This window comes from Rhea americana, unplaced genomic scaffold (genome assembly GCF_003343005.1).
Source record: "Rhea americana isolate MKP2758 unplaced genomic scaffold, rheAme1 scaffold_35, whole genome shotgun sequence".
NCBI classification, from domain to species: domain Eukaryota; kingdom Metazoa; phylum Chordata; class Aves; order Rheiformes; family Rheidae; genus Rhea; species Rhea americana.
In genome coordinates, this window is record NW_028186479.1 from 3,125,991 (window position 1) to 3,146,684 (window position 20,694).

A 20,694-nucleotide genomic window follows, 5' to 3' on the forward strand; every position below is an offset into this window, starting at 1 on the left:
TACTGTGTCCCTCTGCTTCAGTACTGACTCATGCGTAGGGAGGCCCGGCCCCAGGGTTTTTGTTTTTTTTTTTTCGCACAAAGGTGCTTTTGGCTTCTTTCCCAGGGAACTGAGTGACCCGTGGGAGGACTTGCCTGCTCTTTGGAGCGGTGGGAAAGGCACTGGCGTCCATCAGCAACTGAAGGACTTCAAACCTCTTACTTCAAAATGGGTGTGCTCCCTATCAAATTAAAATCTCTGTTCAGGGTCTACCTGCTCGGTGCTGCCKGGTCTGAAGTTGAGCGATTTCAAACCTGGGTCAGGAAGTATTTCTGTGTGGGTCGTGGTTGGATTTGGGCTAAAACTGGAGTAAAATATATCATTATTGAAGGTGAAGGTATGCTTCTAGAGCATATTTTGACACTTGTTTCTTCCAGTAAAGTTTTATTTCTCATGAAAGCAATCTTTAAAAAAAAGAAAAAAGAAAGAAAAAAAAGAAATCTCTAAGGCAGCATCTCCATTTAAGTAACGGTTAGCGCTGGCAGTGTTTCAAGCCCTCCTGTGTCATGAGGGTGCTTGCTGGGRCTACCCCAGAGTCAGGAGTGTGTCAGAAAGTGTAAAGGCTTGTGGGAAGATTCAGTGCTGAAACAGGTTGCTTAAAAGTAATTTTAAACATATTCAGACAACTTGTAGAGTTTCTATGAAAGTAAATGGGAGTGAATTTTACACATTTTTGTTACTAATAAAAATTGTTTTGAAGATGAGAAGGGCGTAAGATTTGTAGCTACTATATAGTTTGACAGTAATTGAGATTTGTAATGAATAAATGATAAAGTGCTTCTTTGGTATGTCCACTAAGACCACTGGCATGTTTCTGTGAGCACTGTGGATTTTTGAAATTTGTTAGGAAAGCAAAGTCCTGAGAAATATTATCAAAAATGCTATCCTTTTTCATCTCGTGTATGACCTGCCATAACATACATGATTCAAAGGATTTTTTGTTTTGTTTTGTCTGTGTGTAGAGCTAAAATTCTTTCCTGCAGGACCATCTTGCAAGAAGAGAGTCCAGGTGGATCACAAAGCTTTCATCTGCCAGGAGCTCTTCGGAAAAGAAATGCCTCCAAGAGCTGGTGCTGCTGAATACTTATGGAGGAAAAATAATTTACAATATTACAGATAACAAGGAGAGGAATGGTAGTGGTTGGCTGCTGTTAACTGTTTGTAATAGTTCATGTTAAAAAAAATGTTTGAGACTGGGAATGGGAAAGAGTAGGCTGAGACACTGCATTGCTTAGATTATTAAAGTGTATACTAACATTGTCCTTGMAATTTCAAAGATGCTTCAAAAAGGATCCTATATGTCTAGAAAGTGTGGCTGATAGACACCTTTTTTGAATTTGGTTGTCTTCATGTCTTTACCTAGTTGTAATAGAAATCTGGTTTAAATTGGAATCCTTCCAGTTCTAAAAGTAGTTTTAAAATATGTTGGTCACCTTTTCTCTAACTGCAGCACAAAAAAAAAAAAAAATCAGAATTAAATGAAGATAATTGCTGTACAGTATTTTAGTCTAGAATGATACTAGATTAATTTATCTGATATTTATAGGCTTTCACCACATTTTCTCTTAGGCTTTTTTTCCCCCTATAGATATTTATAAAAATATATTTTTATAAATGCTGGGATATTTTTTAGTAGATCCTTATTTCAAGTGGTTTGTAGATTAACCTGCATTTGATTTTATTGTTACATGAGTAATGCCCACARTGAAGATGAAACTATTGCAGATGTTTTGCACAGACACCGTAATTTATTATTCCTTGGATATAAATCTGTTCCTTTGTGCAGGTCCTTTCAAATCTGTGTTTTTAGCATTGTATGCAAGCTGCCCCTTGATATTACAGATGCTCTAAGAACTGGCTCTGTACATTTCTCTTTTTCCCTTGCCAGCTTTCTCTCTCTACCAGATAATTCTTGTATGGGGAAATAAACCCACCCTTCCTTCATACCATCAGGAAAACATGTGCAAGTGCATTCTTCGTGAACACTTTCCTACAAAAAGCAATGACTGCGCTCCCTCTCGTGGCAGAAGATGAAATTGTTAGCTATCACTTGATAAAACTAAGAGCATGTGAGAGCACAAACATCCTAATTAGAGAGAGTATTTAAATGCAAAGGAAACATTTGCAGCGTTAAGTCTCTGCTGAAAGAAAAGAAGTCATTTTGTATCAGTCAAATATGAGCCAAACACATCTGCTTCTTAGTATGACTGGCTGTCTGGGGCACAACCTACATAAACAGTGGGGGGGGGGATGCCTTCTTTCCCTTTTTCCTTTTTTACTACCTCTCCCCCCTCTCTCTTCCAGCATATTTTGTTTCATGGTACAGGATCCCATGTTTTGGTGCGTGATCCACAGCATGAAATATTTAAAAGAATAATCATTAGTCTTAGCAAATGCTTACATTTACCTACAGGACGGTAGACTAGTCAGCATCAAATAAGGGGGTCCCTAGCAGTGCCAAATTGCTGGTCTTGCCATCCTCAGGGATCCTCGCTTACCCTCTTGGTGCTCAGAGAAAAGCTTCTCCARCCTTGTCTCCCCTGTGGTTGTGGAAGTGAGCTAGGAAAGTAGGGAGCAGAGGTGAGCAACATTTGTGCTCTCCCTGCCCACAGTAGATTTCCTGGGAATTTTTTGCATGTAGGGAATAGCCTAGGGAAGAAAAGGATGGAGACTGCAGCATTCATAGGCTGCTTGTGCTGCTGCTGGGTAGTTTCCAACATGTGATTTAGTAGTGAAATAATGATGTGCAATAACTTAGAATGGTTTCTCTTTCTACTAGCAGTAAATCTTTTGTCTTGGGAAAGAGACGCAAGATGTCTTGATTTCTACATACTGGATTCTGTCCACATTTAGGTGCCTTGAATACAGGAGACAAGTATTTCTACAGACGCACAGCTCTTCAAGTCTCCTTCTGCCATCATTTCCATCTGTGCTGGTAGCAACTGTGTATAAATCCTGCAGTACTTACACATACAGAGAAATGAAATGGTCCTAGGAAACATCTCCAGCACAAGGACTGTGAAAAGCTTTAGGCAAACATGCCAAATAGTTTTTATTTCATGAAACTAGATGAGCCTTGGGTTTTTGACTCTCAGTTCTACCACAAYGAGACTTTTTTTCACTTTGAAAAGGATGCATAAACATTTTTAACTGCATTGCCAAGTTAACTAGTCAAAATGAATGCTGCAGAATTTGTAACATTAGTGCTGTTGGAGAGGAGTCATCGAGTCCATCACAGGCTTTTTTAATATAGTTTGCAGGTACAAATTCAGTCCTACAGTTTTTAAACTGCTTTAAAATGTAAAATTGAATACACAGATTCAAGCTCATGCCTRCTTTCCTACCTGCTGACCAGTAATATGAGACAAGCTGTGTGTCTCATCTACTATGCAACAAAGCCTTCATTTATTTTTTAATGTCTAAACAGTTCAATACTTCGGAAGTTCTCAGTGCTGCAGAAAAAATTATGGCACTTCTGTAAGCGTTTGAATATGCAATTAAGCATCTCATCTGAAACTTGCACACTCGGTAGTATTGGACTTTGCTGCAAAGTTATTTCCTCTTTACAGTATCTGCCAACTGCTGAAGTATGCATTAGTACACYTGACATGTTAATGCATTCTAGCAATGGCAGCATCTGATCAAGCTGCAGCCAAATGATCACAAAATAGATGTCCGAGGTGAAATCATAGACTGCAATAAATACGGGGAAACTGTCTTTAGTGATGGGTGAAATGCCTCTCTCCCATCTGATTTGAAAAACTGGGCCCAACTGGTAAAGCCATTATAGTCTTATGATCCAGCATCCGCTCTCCTCAGCCATGGCATGAACTGTTTCCTTCTTTTTTCTTCCTGATGTCTTTTTTCCTCCTTTTTTCAGAATCATTTGTGATAGGATCATGCTATATTCCTGTAATTTTAAATAAGGGGTATTCCATAGCTTGACTTGCTCATAAATTAAAATCAAATACTTAGCTGCTACCAATACACTCCAGTGGACCCGCTCCTAGCGAGCTATGTATGGGCCCTTCCCAGATCCCGGGAGCGGAGCTGTGTCCTTGCCTTTCGGGTGACCTGAAGTAGCGAAGCCGGGTGTGCGCTGTCCCTGCACGCTGCCCGGCTGTGAGGCTTGCACAGGTATCACGACTGCTGGCCTTTGCTTTGCGATATGGCATGGGAGTCACTGACTTGCCCGATTCTGCACCCTGGATGTTCATGAGATGGCATKTGAATATAGCCCGGCTGGGGGGATTTGTACTTCCGTGGAGAAGGGCAGCGTTTTCTTCTCCAGCAGATACGTAAGTGTCCTCCGGCTTGTACCGCTCTGCGGAACAGCAAGCGCGTGCTGTCGGGCCAGTCGGAGCGTTGTGAGACAGGCTTTTAACTATCTCAGGACTTAACATGCCGAGAAGACAAGCTAATAACAAAAGACTTGTCTAGATGTCGGTGGTGCTTTGACTCCCTGTGTRTTTTGTAGATGCTGACGGCCAACGTGAACTTTAAACCAATTTGTTGCATGTGTTTACATAGGCAACAAAACGATTTGCCATATCACTTAACTACAAGCAGGATGAATAGGTGACCGTGAGCCGGTGTGACCTTTTCAGCTCTAATCAAGAAAACTGAAGTATTATTTCAGCCTGTCAGCTCCAGTAATATGCAGTAAGAATATCTGGGTCTAACTGAAAATGTCAAACACACTCTAATATGCAACCCATCAAAGTTAAGAGGTATACGAACCAAGAACTGCTTAAGAATATAAATCTGAAATATCTATGGTACATCTCAATTGCTTAGATAAATCATTTGGCCACTGATGTGGCCCGGCTAAAAACATGAACTAAAAAGAAGTCTTTGGATACATGCAAGATGTACAGCCATTTAAATATTAAAATGTATGTGATCTTGAAATAAGGGTGACAATACCAGCTTAGTACTGGAAAAACTGTGAGCAGTGAGTATACTAGCGCTCTAGTTAATGTCTTGCTAGCTACATTTTGTGATTGCATGAGATTAGTGATTCTGTGTAACATAAAAATTTTCCATGTTAACTTTTAGAYCTTGCTGCTTGTGAAATTTTTACTTTTTCCGAAAATAATCCTTTGCACAAGCTGAAGTGTCACTATGAATCTTTTTCATGTTGAACTTAGTATTAAGCATTTTGCATAGGCTTGTACTTTTTCTGAAAAAGAATTATGTCTGGTTTTAAAAGCTCCCTAGAAACCAATGCCATTGTTAATAGGTTATACTGTTTAATGAGATACTCTCTTTAGTTTTTTTGTCTCATCTTCAGAATTTCTGTCCTTGRTATTTTACTAGATATACAGGTGAAGGTTATATCTGCCCTTCATAATTGTTTATTGAACATGAGACCAATTATCCATTGATGTAATTTATGGGTGGTGAATGTAACTTTGGGGTGAAGTAGATGGACACAATGCAAAGCAACTTTGTATCCCAAAAAATAGTATTTTGTTAACTAAACAGTCCATCAGGATTGTTTAATTTTAGCACAGATGCTACACTAAAATAGGGCAATTGTTGTTTTTAATCTAATCATGGGTAGTTTGTGGATTTGAGGCATTATTAACTGAATTACTACTATTAGCAAAATGATGTTGGAACTAGATTGTAATGAGCTACCTGCAACTTTGCTGAACTAGTACGTTTTTATTAAAAGAGTGTATGTTTTAAAACTACCCACTTAATGCCATTTGAACTGTTCTTGTGAGGCAATGCTGCCCTCCCCTGGTATGCCGAGGAAAGTAGGAATCGTTAGCCCCATCTGTGCAAGTCCCAGGGCTTTACGTTAAAGAGAGGTGGTGAAAATTGCTCTTAAAAGACCTTAAGGTGCTTTCTCTATTAAAAGACAAAAAAGGTGGACAGCACAAACGTACTGTGTTTTTATATGTGCGTGGCGCAGTATGTGGATGAGTGTGTAAATACTATATAGGAATACACTGTGAAGACACAAGAGAACAACCTGAGGGCTGAGGGCAGTTTGGGTGGCAGCTGTGGAGATGAACTGAGGACAGAAAAAAGAGGTACCAGCGAGCTGCTGAAAATCAGCAGGACCGTCCAAGTTACCAATTACRGTAACTTTTTGTTTAACAATTTAGTTTTATCTTATATATAATGTTTAGAGGTATAATGTTAATGGTTACACACTCAATTCTGTACAAGCAAAGTCAGTGGGATTATGGCCAATAATTTGCCTATTGGGGAATAAGATGAGCTCTTGTGCAAATGAAGCTATGGCAGAACTGTCATCATCTCTCAAAGGTTATTGATTGCAAAGACACCACTTAGGCTCAGAAAGTCCCCCCAGGGCAGATTCCTGAAAGCTRGGGAAGTATACCAAAGCCATATTGCTATTGTGGGGTCTGTTCTTATATATTTCTTTAAACCTGTGTTACTGGAGTGCTGGAGACAGGGTATTGGGGTAGGTGGTTCTTTAGTCTATCTTGAGTACAGCTGGGCTCTATTAAATACATGTATTGCTGTTTTTTTATTTTTGTCTTGCTTCTGTGTCTCACTGTTAAGCACATTCACCATAGTCCAAGTGGCAGAAAGAGATGAGCCTTGTTTCAAATATAAGACTTTTAGTTCCAAAATCTGACTGCGTTCAGATTTCTTTCTTTCTTTTTCTTTTAATAATATGAAARATATAAAATATCTCTATTTTTAGTTGAGATTTTTTTAATTGGTGGACAGCTTGCAAAACATACTTTTATCTCCTGGGCACATGACTCGGCTGCTGTTTTGTTTGCTCTGCACCCCTCTAATGCATTGGAGATTGGCAAAACACTAGAGAAAGCTGGAGAGAGTACATTAAAGTATCTGTGTGATGTATTTTGTTCATATCCTGCATGTGAACAGATTGCCAAGTTCAGGATCTAGAGGGAGTATTTTCCCCACACTGGTCTGCTAGGATTTGCTTGAGGGCTTTGCTTGAGTGTGGGTTCCCAACCTACCCTTTCTGCAGTACATTACAGTGATGGCTGGTGATATTTTACAGCCCATCTTATGTTTATTATAAGGCCCTGGGAGTTGATTTGTGCCTGTAAGGCCTGCCAGTCCACASAGTGGGTGTTTGTGGACCATTTTGAACGAGACCCCAATTGCTCAGTCACTTATGACTGTGGCAGATGGGACCTGAAGATCCCAGTGGTTCTTTCCAGGCTTCTGTTTCCCAAGTGACTTTACTGGTTGCAAAATAACAGTATTTACCTTCATGGATGTAACCTGGCTAGTATTCAAAGTATTCAAGCATGAATCACTATGATGTTTTCTCCTAGTTGGTTTACATGTCTAGAATGAGCTCTCATTGCAAGAGCTAGCTGTAAAACCACTGCAGATTTAGTTCCTTAAACAGCTAAACCAACACTCAGACACATAATTTTATCTTTCCCTTTGTGACATCCTACCATAGCAAAAAGTTTTATTTCTTCTTTTTTTTTTTTTTTTTTTGGTGGCTTAGCATCAGCATGGCATCTCAAACTGGCCCATCAAATTGTTATGTGAATGGCTGTGCTAGCACAAGGAAGGGAGCAAAGTTTTATGGTTGGAGTGGAGGGAGGCTGGGATTACAATGCTGATTTGTATCAGCTTAAACTGCTGTGGAATTGCAGTCTCTCTTTAAAACAATATTTGCTTTTCTTTTACTTCATATTTCTGGTTGTTCTATAAAGTAGCAGGTTGATGTCTTCTGTGGTATGCACCATCCCTATAAAACCCCTATAAAACCCCCAAAGTGATGACCTAGAATGAAAATACAAGGTCTAAAACTGTGTAACAGTTATCTTTCTTCTCCATAACTTTTGCAGGTTTTAGGGTTGCTGGTATGGACCCTGATTGCTGGAACAGAATACTTTCTATATCCAGCCTTCGGCTGGGTGATGTTTGTAGCTGTCTTTTACTGGGTTCTCACCGTCTTCTTTCTGATCATCTACATGACAATGACCTACACCAGGATCCCCCAGGTGCCATGGACCACGGTGGTAAATACACCTAGTCTTTATTGTTGTTACACTCTGGGGGTTTTGTTGGGTGCTGAAGAGAATAAACTATTGATGTATTCTACAACTGTAGTTAATCTACTGTACTGGTGGCTTTTGCAACTTTTTCTCTAATGACTGTGTTTCTATCTGCAGTGTTCGACCTCTTTACTACCCAGACACTTATTTTAAACACTTCCTGTGATGTTCCACCATTTTGTTCATTAGTTGATCAAGTGACTTTATTTTTAATAATGTGCGTATGATTCATATTTATGCACAGTGGCCTTTTTTTTTCTCCCTATGGTGATTATATCCCATGAAGAGTTTTGAGTCTACTGCTGTCTTTGAGCTAACAGACCTGGCCCTATGGTTTAARCAGCAGAAATCCCTACTTGAGTCAACACCATGAGTTGGAAATGGAACCCTGGATCTTAAACATGAGACTTCCTCTGCTAGAGAAAAAGAAAAGGTAGTTCAGAATTAGCAGCACTCTCACAAGCTATATATGGCCTGCTGTAAAAAATCRTACTGCAGATTGTTAGTGTTATATGTATGTAAAATACCTCCCATGTAATCCTTTGATATTAGCTCAAGACTTAATGAAAACTAGATAAACAACTGATTTAATTACAGAAAAATTTCATTGGCACTTGAAATTCAAGTCCAAGTTTTGTGGTTTGAATAATCCCTGCTAGTGATACTTCTCTGCAGTATATTTCTTAAATGGTCATTGTAACTGATGCTGGTTTTTAGGAAAATAAATCCTAAAAATCATTGTCAGCTCAGTCAACATCTACTTGTGACCAATCCAARAATTACTACAAATCTGGCTTTGCATTTGTCTGCTATAGTGAGATACTACTTTAATTTTTTATTAACTAAAGATTATTAACCAGAAGTTTGTTATTGTTCTGATCAAATATATTTGACTTCTGTGCTGCCAACAGCTGGTTATCAGCTATACTGTGGATGTGATTAAAATTGAGCATGCTTTTTTTTTTCTGTCTTCCCATCGGTTGCTGTAACAAACAGTCAACTACAGCAATTGTTAATAAAAACAACCAGTATTATGTTCAGATAATTTCTCAGTTTCCAAGTTTCATGACCAGCAATTACCATTAAGGCTATAACACTGTTACAGAAATGCTGGATTATTTCAATTACAGCAGTATGTACACTTAGAGATTTACTTTTTTTTCCATTTCATTTGATATAAGTAAAATACATTCAAAGGGGAAACATCTTTGCATCCATTTGAATCCTCTTTCATTAATTTAATAATAATATCAGGCAACACCTGCATGTAAATGAGTTGGCCTTGCTCTATGTGGTAGACAAGCTGAAATATTTGATATGTTTCTACTTGATATGGAATGTATTTCTTGCTCTGAATTACAAGGTATCGCAGATAAGATCACATAAACATAGGTCCAAAAGGCAGTTTCCCTATATACTAAAASGTAATTTGAAGAGAAAATATATGGAAAACAAAACAAAGATGCTTGCATTCCAGMTTGTTTTGCCCTAAGGTATTAGAAGAGCTGTTGGGAACAGCCTGTGAATTGGACTTCTGCCACTCCTAGCTGGCCAAGAGAAGTGTTTGGTCTGCTTTCAGGGAAATGTTGTTAATATCTTCCTYCACGCGGGCAAGATGCACGCTTTCCGAGTCAGTGAGTTTACTCCGACCTCCCCACTGTTCTCCAGAGTATCCTGAGTTTCAGTCTTCRCTACTTGCTGCTCCACCTTTTAAGGTGACAGTTCAACCTGTACTTACTGTATGCAGTATCCAAAATCCAAAGTTATTTGGACTTCTCTGTCATAAATCCATATTTTTTGCAGATTAAACACGTTACCAGATTGCTTAAGATGCAGTTACTTTACTGCAAATTAACCCAAAGGATGTACTCCAAAACCGACAATGCTTAACAGTGCAAGTTCTTTGCTAAAGCAATCAATGGAAGCTTTTAAAATCTGGTATATTTGAATTTAAGAAGCAGATGGCAATTTAGCATGAACCATTTGGTTTGAGTAATGTATTGGCAGTAAAGGCCCAATCAGCTTGCATTACACTCCATCTTCCCCAACAGTGTTATTTCCCAAAGCAGCACTTCTCAAAAATTATGTTCTCTTTTTCTTTATACATTTCAGGGATTTGTAGCTTTCGAGGGCAAATGAGTCTTTTTGGAACAGGAAATTTAAAAATAACAACAACAAATACTCTAGGCTATCAAATTTAAGGATTTGGAAATCATTGCTTTACAGAAGTTTTCTGAGTCTGCCAACTGTTGGCATCCTGTACTAAAATTTAAGTTTTCATAGTTTATTACTATTCTGCCCAACTAAGACAAAGAGTGGTGAGATTTGTAAGCAGAAATAATACTTTTTATTAAGATCAACTCATGTAGGTGAGATGAAAAACATTAATATAAGTGTATAAATTGAATTTTATATCGCACTTGGGCTCCGTCTGAATGATGAGGGCCTGCCTACTGCAYTCTGTGGAAACATGGATAAAATGGCTTTTTTCCAAATGTCCTGAAGTTGCAAGGACTTAGGAATCGCAGGAGACTGTGYGTGCCCTCGAACCCTCTCTGAACTTGGTCAGACTGCAGAGGCTGCTTGCTTGGCTTTTCCCAGTGCRCCTTCCACAAGAAGCACTTGGGACAGGCAGGGCAGCCTCCACCCAACATGGCTTTAGAGGCCTCTCTGCCCTCAGCCTGAGGTCTTGTGCATGGCAGCAGATGGTGGCTGTGTGTACATCAGTGGTTTGGCTTGGAACACTACCAGTCTTAAAGCAAATCCTCCTGTTGGCTCCATTTTTTTCAGGTTAGTTTGGGTCTTTAAGCAGTTTTGTTATAAGCAACTTAAATTATTTACAGAGGAAACGAAACCAAAGCTCCAGGGCTTGGCCTGTGGCAGCCTGCTGCACGTTAGTGTTTCTTTGGATGAAGACAGAAAGATCTGGGCAAGTAGGTATTGAGGCCAAGCCACAGATGAGATGTGCCCATATCCAAACAACACTGTGGGAGCCCTTGCAGTGGATGTAGCTGTAGCTGCCATGGACCGTGTGCTGGATGGGAAGGTGGGTCTCTTTCTCAGCTGGGAAGCCACAGGCTTGRATGACTTCATCCATGTCACCTACATGTATTATGTGAGCAAACAGAGGATGGCCTCGGAGGCTTCCATCTCTACTTTGTAGAGATTTGCCCACCCAAACTGATTTGCTCCTGACACGTGGAAGAGAAAGGCTCCAGGGCCTCACAAGTGATAGTTGCTCTCTTACGCATGGATGTGAGCTCCTGAGATGACTGGGAGAGGATAGTGAAATGATGACATCAGCTGCCAAAAAGATTGCCTATCTTTAAAGTTCTCTGTCTGCTGGTTGTCATCTTATCTCCCAAGGACAACATAGTCCCACTAGTCCACATTTATCTCCCAGGTCCAGGACTCTGTTGAGCAAAACAGCTGCAGTGACCAAAACCCCAGGAAGAYGTTTTGCCCCTCCATTTTGCCTGGGAAAACAAGGTACAGGATGACAGGTCCCAGTTTATTCAAAGTATTCTCATGGCACTGTTGCTGCAGCTGCCAGATTTAGTCTGTTACTTCTCCCTTGCAGTGAAGTGTCCAAACTTGGACCAGGATAGGGCAGCAGATACTGCTGCAGTGACACTCAGAAATGCCACTAGGAGGAACAATAAGAAAGCTTTTTGTGTGCGAAGTCTCATGCAGGCAGTGGTGATTGAAGAGTGGTATGTTAACAGATGAAAGGATATGTTGTGCTCCCTGGAGGAGCCTGCAGTCAGGCAAGCRTGGGTTTGTGGAATGGCTTTCCTTCAGAAAATGTTGAACCCCATGTGTCATGAGAAAGTGCGGCAGTGGGCCAGACTCAATCTGATCTGAAGCACAGTCTGCCTGACCCAAGTGTCCTGGAGAGAGAKGTGAGGAGCTTCCACACCAACCACTTCAAGTGTTGATTCACATTGTTTTGCACAGAGGGAATTGCTGATGTGGATGCAGCTGCTGTCACTGCCTTCTGAACTTCTCTTCGTGGGCTGCACCTCTTTTTTTTTTTTATTTATTTATTTTTTTAGACTCTGTCAGAGCTGGTGGCTGGTGAATTCAGCAATGAATAATTGATATATATTCCTAGCATCCCCTGGGTCACACCATGCAAGTTAATAAGTTAGAGCTGCATCAGTCTGGCTGAACTTGGAGACAACTGGAACAGCACAGTTAAAGGCTATGATACTTGTATGATGCTCTGGAGTGCAAACATGAGGCCAGAAGCTGAAGGGAGCATATCACGTGCAACAGTAGGACCTGGCTTGAATTGACAGTTGCCAGTTCCTGCAATTGTAAATGTGTGCAAAATGTGTCACATATACTCCACTTAAACAGCATATCCGTGCATTAAAAGGGTATTTTATGGCCAAATTCATATGCCTTGGATAAGTAGCAAAGTGGACTTTTCTTTTTTCTCTTCTCTTCTCTTCTCTTCTCTTCTCTTCTCTTCTCTTTTCTTTTCTTTTCTTTTCTTTTCTTTTCTTTTCTTTTCTTTTCTTTCTTTTTTCTTTTTTCTTTCTTTTTTCTTTCTTTTTTCTTTTTTCTTTTTTTTTGTGTTAGGCTTCCTGTGGTCATGACCTTGAAGTAGCAAGTAACTAAACTGCAAAGGATTAAAATTGCTTACTTTAAAAAAAGAAACTCATATCTTTTTGTCTGTATTTCCTCCTATCTGACCTGCCTGCTTCCTTCCTTTCCTGTTCTGTCTTGCATGCAAAACCAGAAAAAATGCTCTTGTTCATACTTTGTAGTGTTATGGGAGATCAATATCATCTTTGTTTCCTTSCTAGCAATGGCCATAGGTATCCTGAGATGTGAATGCTGCTAAAAAAAGAATTCTTTAAATGCAACATCTGCCATGGGTCTTTTGACAACCCCTGTAGTCCACTCAGACTGTTTTCCTTGCTTTTTATCTGTTTCTGTCTTTTTTGAGAGGAAGAAGAAAGGAAAGGTATGAAATGGTGGAAATAATACTGTTTGAAAAAGGGACTCCCTCTTTATCACCTTTAAAAATAAACATGAAGTTTTGCAAACATTCTAACAATGTTCTTTGTGTGCAGACCTCATTCACTCTGACATTAAATCAACGTATAGATTAGACAAGTAATCAAATTGCAGTTTGTTTTGTTTCATTTTTTCATATAATGTTATATTCTCACTGCCAAACATTTAGATCATGATAATCAAGCTCCGTCCTCATTTTCACTTTTGGAAAACCACAGTACACTGGCTTTTAGACTCTTCTGGGTTCAGTGTGATGGAGAGAGCAGAGTTTGCCCAAAAGGTGCTTTAATGAGTGTTAAAACTGAGCAGTTAAATTTTAATTGTATAGATAAAGACTGGAAAAAATCCAGGAAGAATTAGGAATCACATTGTATGTGTACACTGTGTTTCAGATGATAGTTTTGTCATGTTGCAATAGAAAATGATAACAAATGGATTTCTGTATGAATTGGTTGTTCTGTTTTGTTTTGCAACAGGGTCTGTGTTTTAACGGAAGTGCCTTCATTTTGTACCTCATTGCTGCCATTGTAGATGCATCTTCAGTTACCAAAGAACTGGATAGTCACAATTACAACAGCTGGGCAGCTTCTTCAGTGAGTTCATTTTTTGTTTAAATCAGTTCTAGATCTAATAATAAAAGTATATCAAAAGAAGGCTCACTAGAGGTGAGGATTAAAGTCCATGTGATCTGGAATTTGAAAAGATACAGGCTGGTATAGAAGATCATGCACAAAATCTACAGATAGCTGTAACTTAATTCATAGTTCAGGACATTAGATTTAACAAATTGAGTGAGCACGGAATCACTTTGGTGCACTTAAGTAATGTCAAAAGCAACTTTAACTAACTCAGTTGGCTTTATATTGAAGCTGATAAGGTATGTTCACCTTTTTATGAGCTGAGGCATGCRCATGTTTCCAGGAAGGTTCTGAAGTGGTGCTGCTGTTTCTGCAGTGGTCTTCCTGTTACAGCCTCCACTTCTGATATTTTCTCTGGGTTGGGTGGGTAACAATGATGTAACTTCCAAGTGTTTTGGGATCCAAAGTGGTTTTGCATCCCAAGCAGATGCAAATCACTGGTTAGTCTGACATTACAGCCTTTCTACTTAAATTTGGAGATCCAAACTGGTCAGTTGATGTGGGTTAAAAAAACAAAAAAAMCAWAAAAAAMCACATTTTTTTAAGAGTCATATCAATTACTGTGTAGGTGAAGATCTTCTTTAGCTAGCTAGGGGAGCTGCAGAAGAACTCTTAGCTTGTTGCAGCAACACTGTTCAAAYTCATTCGTATAGAGTAACTCTGAATAACAGCCTTGTTGAGGGTTAGTGCATCTGCAGTTGTTCCCTCTGGCCTGTTCACAAAGTCCTGTCTTTTCTCTGCAGCTTATTTTTTGTAGTGATGAATGCAGGGACTTGAACACCTGCTTTGTCTTTATCTTGAGGATCGGATAACTGCGTCCCTGTTGCTTCTGTGGCATTCCAGGTCTTCTCCTCTTGGCACTTAATAGCTATTGATCTGTTACTCAGCCAGTGCTGTTGACAGGAGCTTGTTTGCTGCTAGATAAGCTTCCATGTTGATTCAGATTTTATGCAAAATGCATGAAAGCTCAATATCCCCTGGGATGTTTGGAATCTCTTCTAATACCTCCTAATATTATTTATCTAATGCGCAGTCTAAATAAGCTCTATTAAATGTAGATTCTTGCTCTCTGAGCCCATTATGGATTTTATATGTATTTGTGAGAATGTARTAAATCATTTATCTTCCAATGGGCATTCTCTGTTGAAAAAATTTTAGAGTTTATTTTATAAGAAACAAAATTCTTGGAAATTAGGAATGCTACATTTTCCTAGTGTAGTCATTTTACATCACCATCTACAGTTTTTGCTACTACAGATCAAGACTCACCAAGAGTCCTCTACTGGAGGGCTTAGATGTACTGCCTGTGTACATGCTTAGTAGTGCCTTGTTGTCAGAGATGAAGTGCTTATCCAGCAATGAAAGTATATAAGCAAGTGATGCTATTAGAAGCAAAGAAGAATGTAACCTGGAATGGACCTCTAAAGATCATCTGGTCCAACCTCCCACTCAAAGCRGGGCTAACTTGTGTCAGGCAGCTCAGGGCTTTGTCCAGGCGAGTTTCGAGTTTTTCCAAGGATGGATATTGTACAACCTCCTGGGCCCCTACTTCAGTGTTCAGTTACTTTCATTGTAATTTTTTCCCCTTAATATCTAAATGGAATTTTCCTTTGTTATAGCTTGTGTTTGTTCCCTCTTGTGCCATCCCTTGTCACCTCCAAGCAAAGAAGTGTTAACTCTATTTGCAGTGTCAGCTTTATTCAGTTCCGCTACCAGCACAAAACATTATGGTCTTATCATAAGCTGTCTATTTTGAACAACCTACAATGATTAACAGGAACACTGGCACTGAATTGGACTTTATCAGTACAACTGAATTAATTCACAGMTGTTATTTTGTCTCTGTGTGCATATGCTTCAAGGACTGTAGAAGCAACACCACTAATACTTTAGAGATTTTACAGTCATTAAATGTAAAATAAACCAAGCCTGCTATAGAAGGCTTGTTCTGTAACCAGTTTCTAACAAAAGATAGTATCTCAACATGGTTGCAGTCACTATTATTTGCACTGAGGAAAACCTTTACTCAATAGTAGAGGCCCACTGGAATCAGTAACATAATTGGTACTGCTGTTTGAGCGCATGTTTAGGCCTTTCATTTTGAATCCAAGTTTTCCCTGCAAACAAACTGTTTGGATGCAAAGTGTGCCAGACTGAGGTGTAAGTGGGCTTTYGACAGTCCCTGGAGCACAGTAGCAAAGTTGGAGTATTTGCTTGAGCTCTCGCTGTTCCTGGGACTATCTCCTAGTCTTTACCAGCAAGTGTAGGGCTGGTGGGCACCTCGGCTGCAAGATCCATACTGAGGCAGTGTCAGGTGGAGAGATGAGTTGAGATATGCCACATTTTGGCTGCTTCTAGGCCCGTACTTCTATGGATATATAAGCCTAATTACACAGTGTCAAGTGTGATGGCCAGACAAGGACTAGGAGGTAAGAGAGGTAAGATAGAAATGAGGATTCTCTGAAATAAATTTTCTAATGTTTTTATTGTTGTTTTCTCTCTCTTTACAGTTCTTTGCCTTCGTGGTTACCTCCTGCTATGCTGGGAACACCTATTTTAGCTTTATATCTTGGCGATCACGAACTTTGCAGTAAATATTTTGATAACATGAGTTTTGTATAATAAAATACCTTGAGGATTATACTTGTGGCAGAAATCTGGAAGAGGGGAGAAGTCTTTTGGACGTTTCTGTTACAACTGACATAATGTATTTTAAGCTTAGATTAAAAGGAGTATTTATAATACAATATTATCTTTAGTGACAGCTAACAAGTCTTTGTACTGTATCATAAAATTTCATACTGTTTCTTTCAAAATTAATGGTATTTTTCTAGAYATTGTATAGAAATTATGACTAAACCTTTAATAAACCTTAGTTGCATGATGTGCCAATTTTGTAAGTGCAACTTTTTAAGTGTTACAGGTATATTTTTTGATATTGAATGCTACAAATCAACACTAAGATTGATATTGTCTAGTTATTATGTATAAAAAGTGGCATTGTGTGAAAAAATCCCCAAAGTTTCAAAATAAATAAATAATTGACCCAGCTTTGCATGTTTAGTAAACAGGGAGTATAGTCTTTAATTCTTCAAAGTAAAATACCAAGTACTAAGAATTCTGATGATCCTCTCAGTTTACATATCCTAATAGCCTCTTATAATCATTTTTCTACTGTTGCAGGAGATATCTGCATGAGATTGTTTTTGGAACTTCTTAATGTAGCTTTGAAGCTCACTGAAAGACTGTTGCCTCTGAAACACATTATCTTAACAGGGTTTTCAAATTCAGCAAGCTCCAAGGCATAAGTCTAGACTCCCGTCCTTTAATGCTCAGTGTTTAACCTACTGAAAATATCACRAAGGTAATACTTTTTGTTTATCAGAGGTCTGGGAGTTTTTCTGCCCTCAGATTAGGCCAATAATCTGTCCCAGTTCAAATTAGGGWATTTAAATATTATTAAATGATATAAAGGTTATATATAGAATTGTCAAAATGCAGTGGCAGAAATGAAGAATTCCCTCCCCTTCCCTCTCTAAWGGCATTGTCTGTAAGTTGTTAGTTTAACGCTCGTATTTAAATTTGAGCCGAGCAAAAGTATGACAAAAGATTATGACTTTCAAGAGAAATATGAATTACCTAAGAAATCTTTTCCAGAAAATGTCTGAAGAGTAAGATTTTTTTTTTTTTTTTTTTGTGTGTGTGTGTGTGATATTACTTAAAGTTTAAAGTTACTGGTAAATCCTTTCTCCCTGGATTAAGAGGATTTGGACTCACTTCCAGTCTTCAAAAACTGAGTTTGACTAATACATTTAGTAATAGAGAAGCCTTAATGCTTAAAAAAAMTTGTGCAAAACTTGTGTTTCAAAAAATGTGTAAGTAAATAGTGTGCACCCTCCAGCTAGGAAAATTTATCAGCAGTTAGCTAATTTGTTCTTGATCACAATATTTTGTTCTTGACTATCTATTTGGAGTCACAGGATTTCAATATAAGGGAAGCCAAGATATTATTTAAATATCTATATTGGTCTGCAAATTGTTTCTGGCTTGCACAACAAAGGTCAGGCTGTCTGCTGCTTGCTAAAATTATCCAGTTCTGAGAATGAAGAAGGGCTACCAACTATGCATCTTATCTACACAGATAAAATGTGTCATTAAATCCTGGATGCTCTTTTCCATCGCTGGGAAAAAAAAAAGTGTAAAATCCAAATGTCARCTGATAAAATGTGCCTGGAAACATAACCAGAGTTAAAATCTCACCAGTGATTTCCCATCAGTAAAAATACCTGAGTAGTAATAGAAATTCTGTTCAATATTTGGATGTACATATCTAAGCCCAAAGAATGTGACTGTTGGCATAAATGTTTCATGGTTTTGTAGTAACTCTGATGGTCTGGTCTAAGGTCATAAACAAGACAACATTTGTGGACAGAGGTATAGCTAAGAGGGAGTAATGTTTCATGCAGTTTACCAAAAACTCTCTTGGAAACTGGGTACAACAAAACAGCCACTACATGTTGGAAGAAACCCATAACTGAAGGACAGAAACACACTTTTACCATCTAGAGAATGCTTCTGGCAAGGTAACTACCTCATCTCTGAGCTTTTGGCCCTGATCCTCAAAGGAAAAAATGCAGATGAAGGGAAGAAATGCAGAATGTCTTCCAAATTTGGGAGCTAGAATGTATAATTCTGCTGAATTTTTAAAAGTATGTACAAGGCAGAGATTAGTTTTATGGTATTTCCCCCACTATCTTGGCCTTGCTTTGTTTCATAAACTGTATCTTTACCTGCCTTTACTCCTTTTTTAAAAAGAGAATCATCCTATTACGCATGCTTTTACTAACATTTTCCACATATTCCCCAGGTAAAAACTGTCTATTTTTCAGGTGAYCTGAACATCTAGTTAAAAATGGAGCAATTARTGCAAGCTGAAAATTACTTTTGAAGTTTGCTGCTYCTGTTTCAAGCCTGAAGAAAGGCATAAGCACCCAGAAGGTTATCTGCTTCTTCCGATTGAGTTAGTTTAATAAAAATGCTGACTTGTAAATTATGACCTGTGCTTTTGTATGTTCTAACATTGATAAGAAGATAAACTAGCCATGGATTACCAGATAACAATTAAAACAAGATTTGTGGCTGTAGGCATTTCTTTGTATTTATAAATAGAGATAAACATTATTTAAAAGAACTATTAAGTGATGAAATCAGTAGTTAAGTCGTTAATATAGATATATTTAGAAGAATAGAAAAGATTTTTAATCAACTTGCAGAATGAAAGTATTTGACATTATAAATAACTTGTTTCAAACAAACAGTATTTCTGAAAAATCCARAYCACCCATATATGCCCATGTGACATGCTAGGATGGTAAGGATATTTGGTATCAACTTATGGTGATCGGTTTTCTATTATAAAGAGTTGGCAATACCTTTTATCATCATCATACCTAATGCACTTACCAAGTGGAAGAATTATAATCAAAGCTTCCAATTCAGCAGAGTTTTAGATGCTGAGTTTGTGCCAGTGTACATGGAAGGTGTCTATTTCTCTGAGTACAAAATTTGACTATTATTCTACTTGTTTWAATGCAAAGGTCTTTCTGTTCCACGGAGGCTGAATTCACATCATWGAGCCGCAGTCATATACACACTTTCAAAAGAAATTAACAATGAAACAAGCTGAATCAGTGAGAAAAGAACGTTTCTTAACAGAAGTGCAGAAGTTATTAAAACCTTCCTCCACAGGGCTTGCAAGAAACCTATATATATGTGTGTGTGTGTGTGTGTATATATATATATATATATAGACATGCATACACATGTTCCTGAACTTGAACAGTAGGGAGAAGTAGAAAAGAAGACGCTTTTCAGAAAAAGCTCCTCTTTCTCTGCAGCTAGCATTTTACTCATGTGCAGATTAGCAACGTTGTAGCTTCGATGTCTAATGAGATAAAATTTGGTGAGAGATGTAGTATCTCTTATTACAACTACAAAATTTGGTGGAAGAGGTAATATCTTTTATTACAACTACTAGCTGGCCTAATAAAAGCCAAAGCGTATATACTACTTGGTTTAATACAGACTGTTGCCTACAGGTACAAACCCTGTCTTGATCCATAACTTACTTATGTTAGCCCTTTATCTGTGCTGGGGATATACTTCAGTTATCTTTCTTCCATTCTAAGACAACTTGAGTAGCTCAAGGCGGTATTTTGATATACAAATTAGATAGGGGAAGAATGCCTATCCTAACTGCAGAACAAAAGAAATAAGATGATAAGGTTACTCTTCCAATGAACATAAAGGCGACATATGACCAGCTCAGAGGTCCCCTATTGCCTTGCTTGTCTGTGACATGTTTTTTTCCAAACCAGATGAAATGTTACTATAGACCCACCAGCCAGTGTTTTCAGAAAGCAAAACAAGAAGATATTTTTAAGCTTGAGGAAATATATAGTTTCCTTTGCTGATTTTGTTAAGTGTCTCTGCACGATTTAATTCAAACGGTGGTTGAGGCGTTCTGACATTCGYTACACTTTTGCCTGGTGCTGTTCATTTAATGCAAGCGTTTATCGTTTATGAATCAGGAGGCTTGGGTTTTGTGGGTTTTTTTTCCGAGGGGCAAGGACGAAATTGCGCCTAGGCTGCTGGTGCTTGCAGCCGTGCTTCCACTGCGAAGCACGAGGGCATCGCCCCGCCAGAGCATCGTCTCCACCGCGCGCTCGAGCCTCTCACCGCACCAGTGAAACGACGGAGGCGCGCGGCGGCCGCTGACGCACCCCGCTGCCTGCTCGGAAACGTCCACCTCCACCTCTCCCTCCGCGCAGCCCCGCTGCCAAAGCGAGAGGACGAGGCGCCGCGGGGCGCAGGCCGTGCCGCAGCCAGGGGCGCCAAGGCCGAGGCGGGCCCTGCCCCGGCCCGCGGGAGCCGCCAGCGGGGGCGGGCGGCCG

At 39.0% G+C, this 20,694-nt stretch overlaps 1 protein-coding gene across 1 annotated transcript in view; it reads left to right on the forward strand.

Moving 5' to 3' along the window:
- The window catches only part of CMTM8 (CKLF like MARVEL transmembrane domain containing 8), a 46,022-nt gene extending 29,213 nt beyond the window's left edge, over positions 1 to 16,809 (forward strand). The window contains exons 3-5 of the mRNA XM_085311742.1: positions 7,866 to 8,039; positions 13,580 to 13,696; positions 16,252 to 16,809. Of these exons, the coding sequence (XP_085167868.1) occupies positions 7,866 to 8,039; positions 13,580 to 13,696; positions 16,252 to 16,335 (375 nt within the window). The 3' untranslated portion in view covers positions 16,336 to 16,809. The remainder of the gene's footprint in view (positions 1 to 7,865; positions 8,040 to 13,579; positions 13,697 to 16,251) is intronic.
- The last annotated feature ends 3,885 nt before the right edge of the window (positions 16,810 to 20,694 follow it).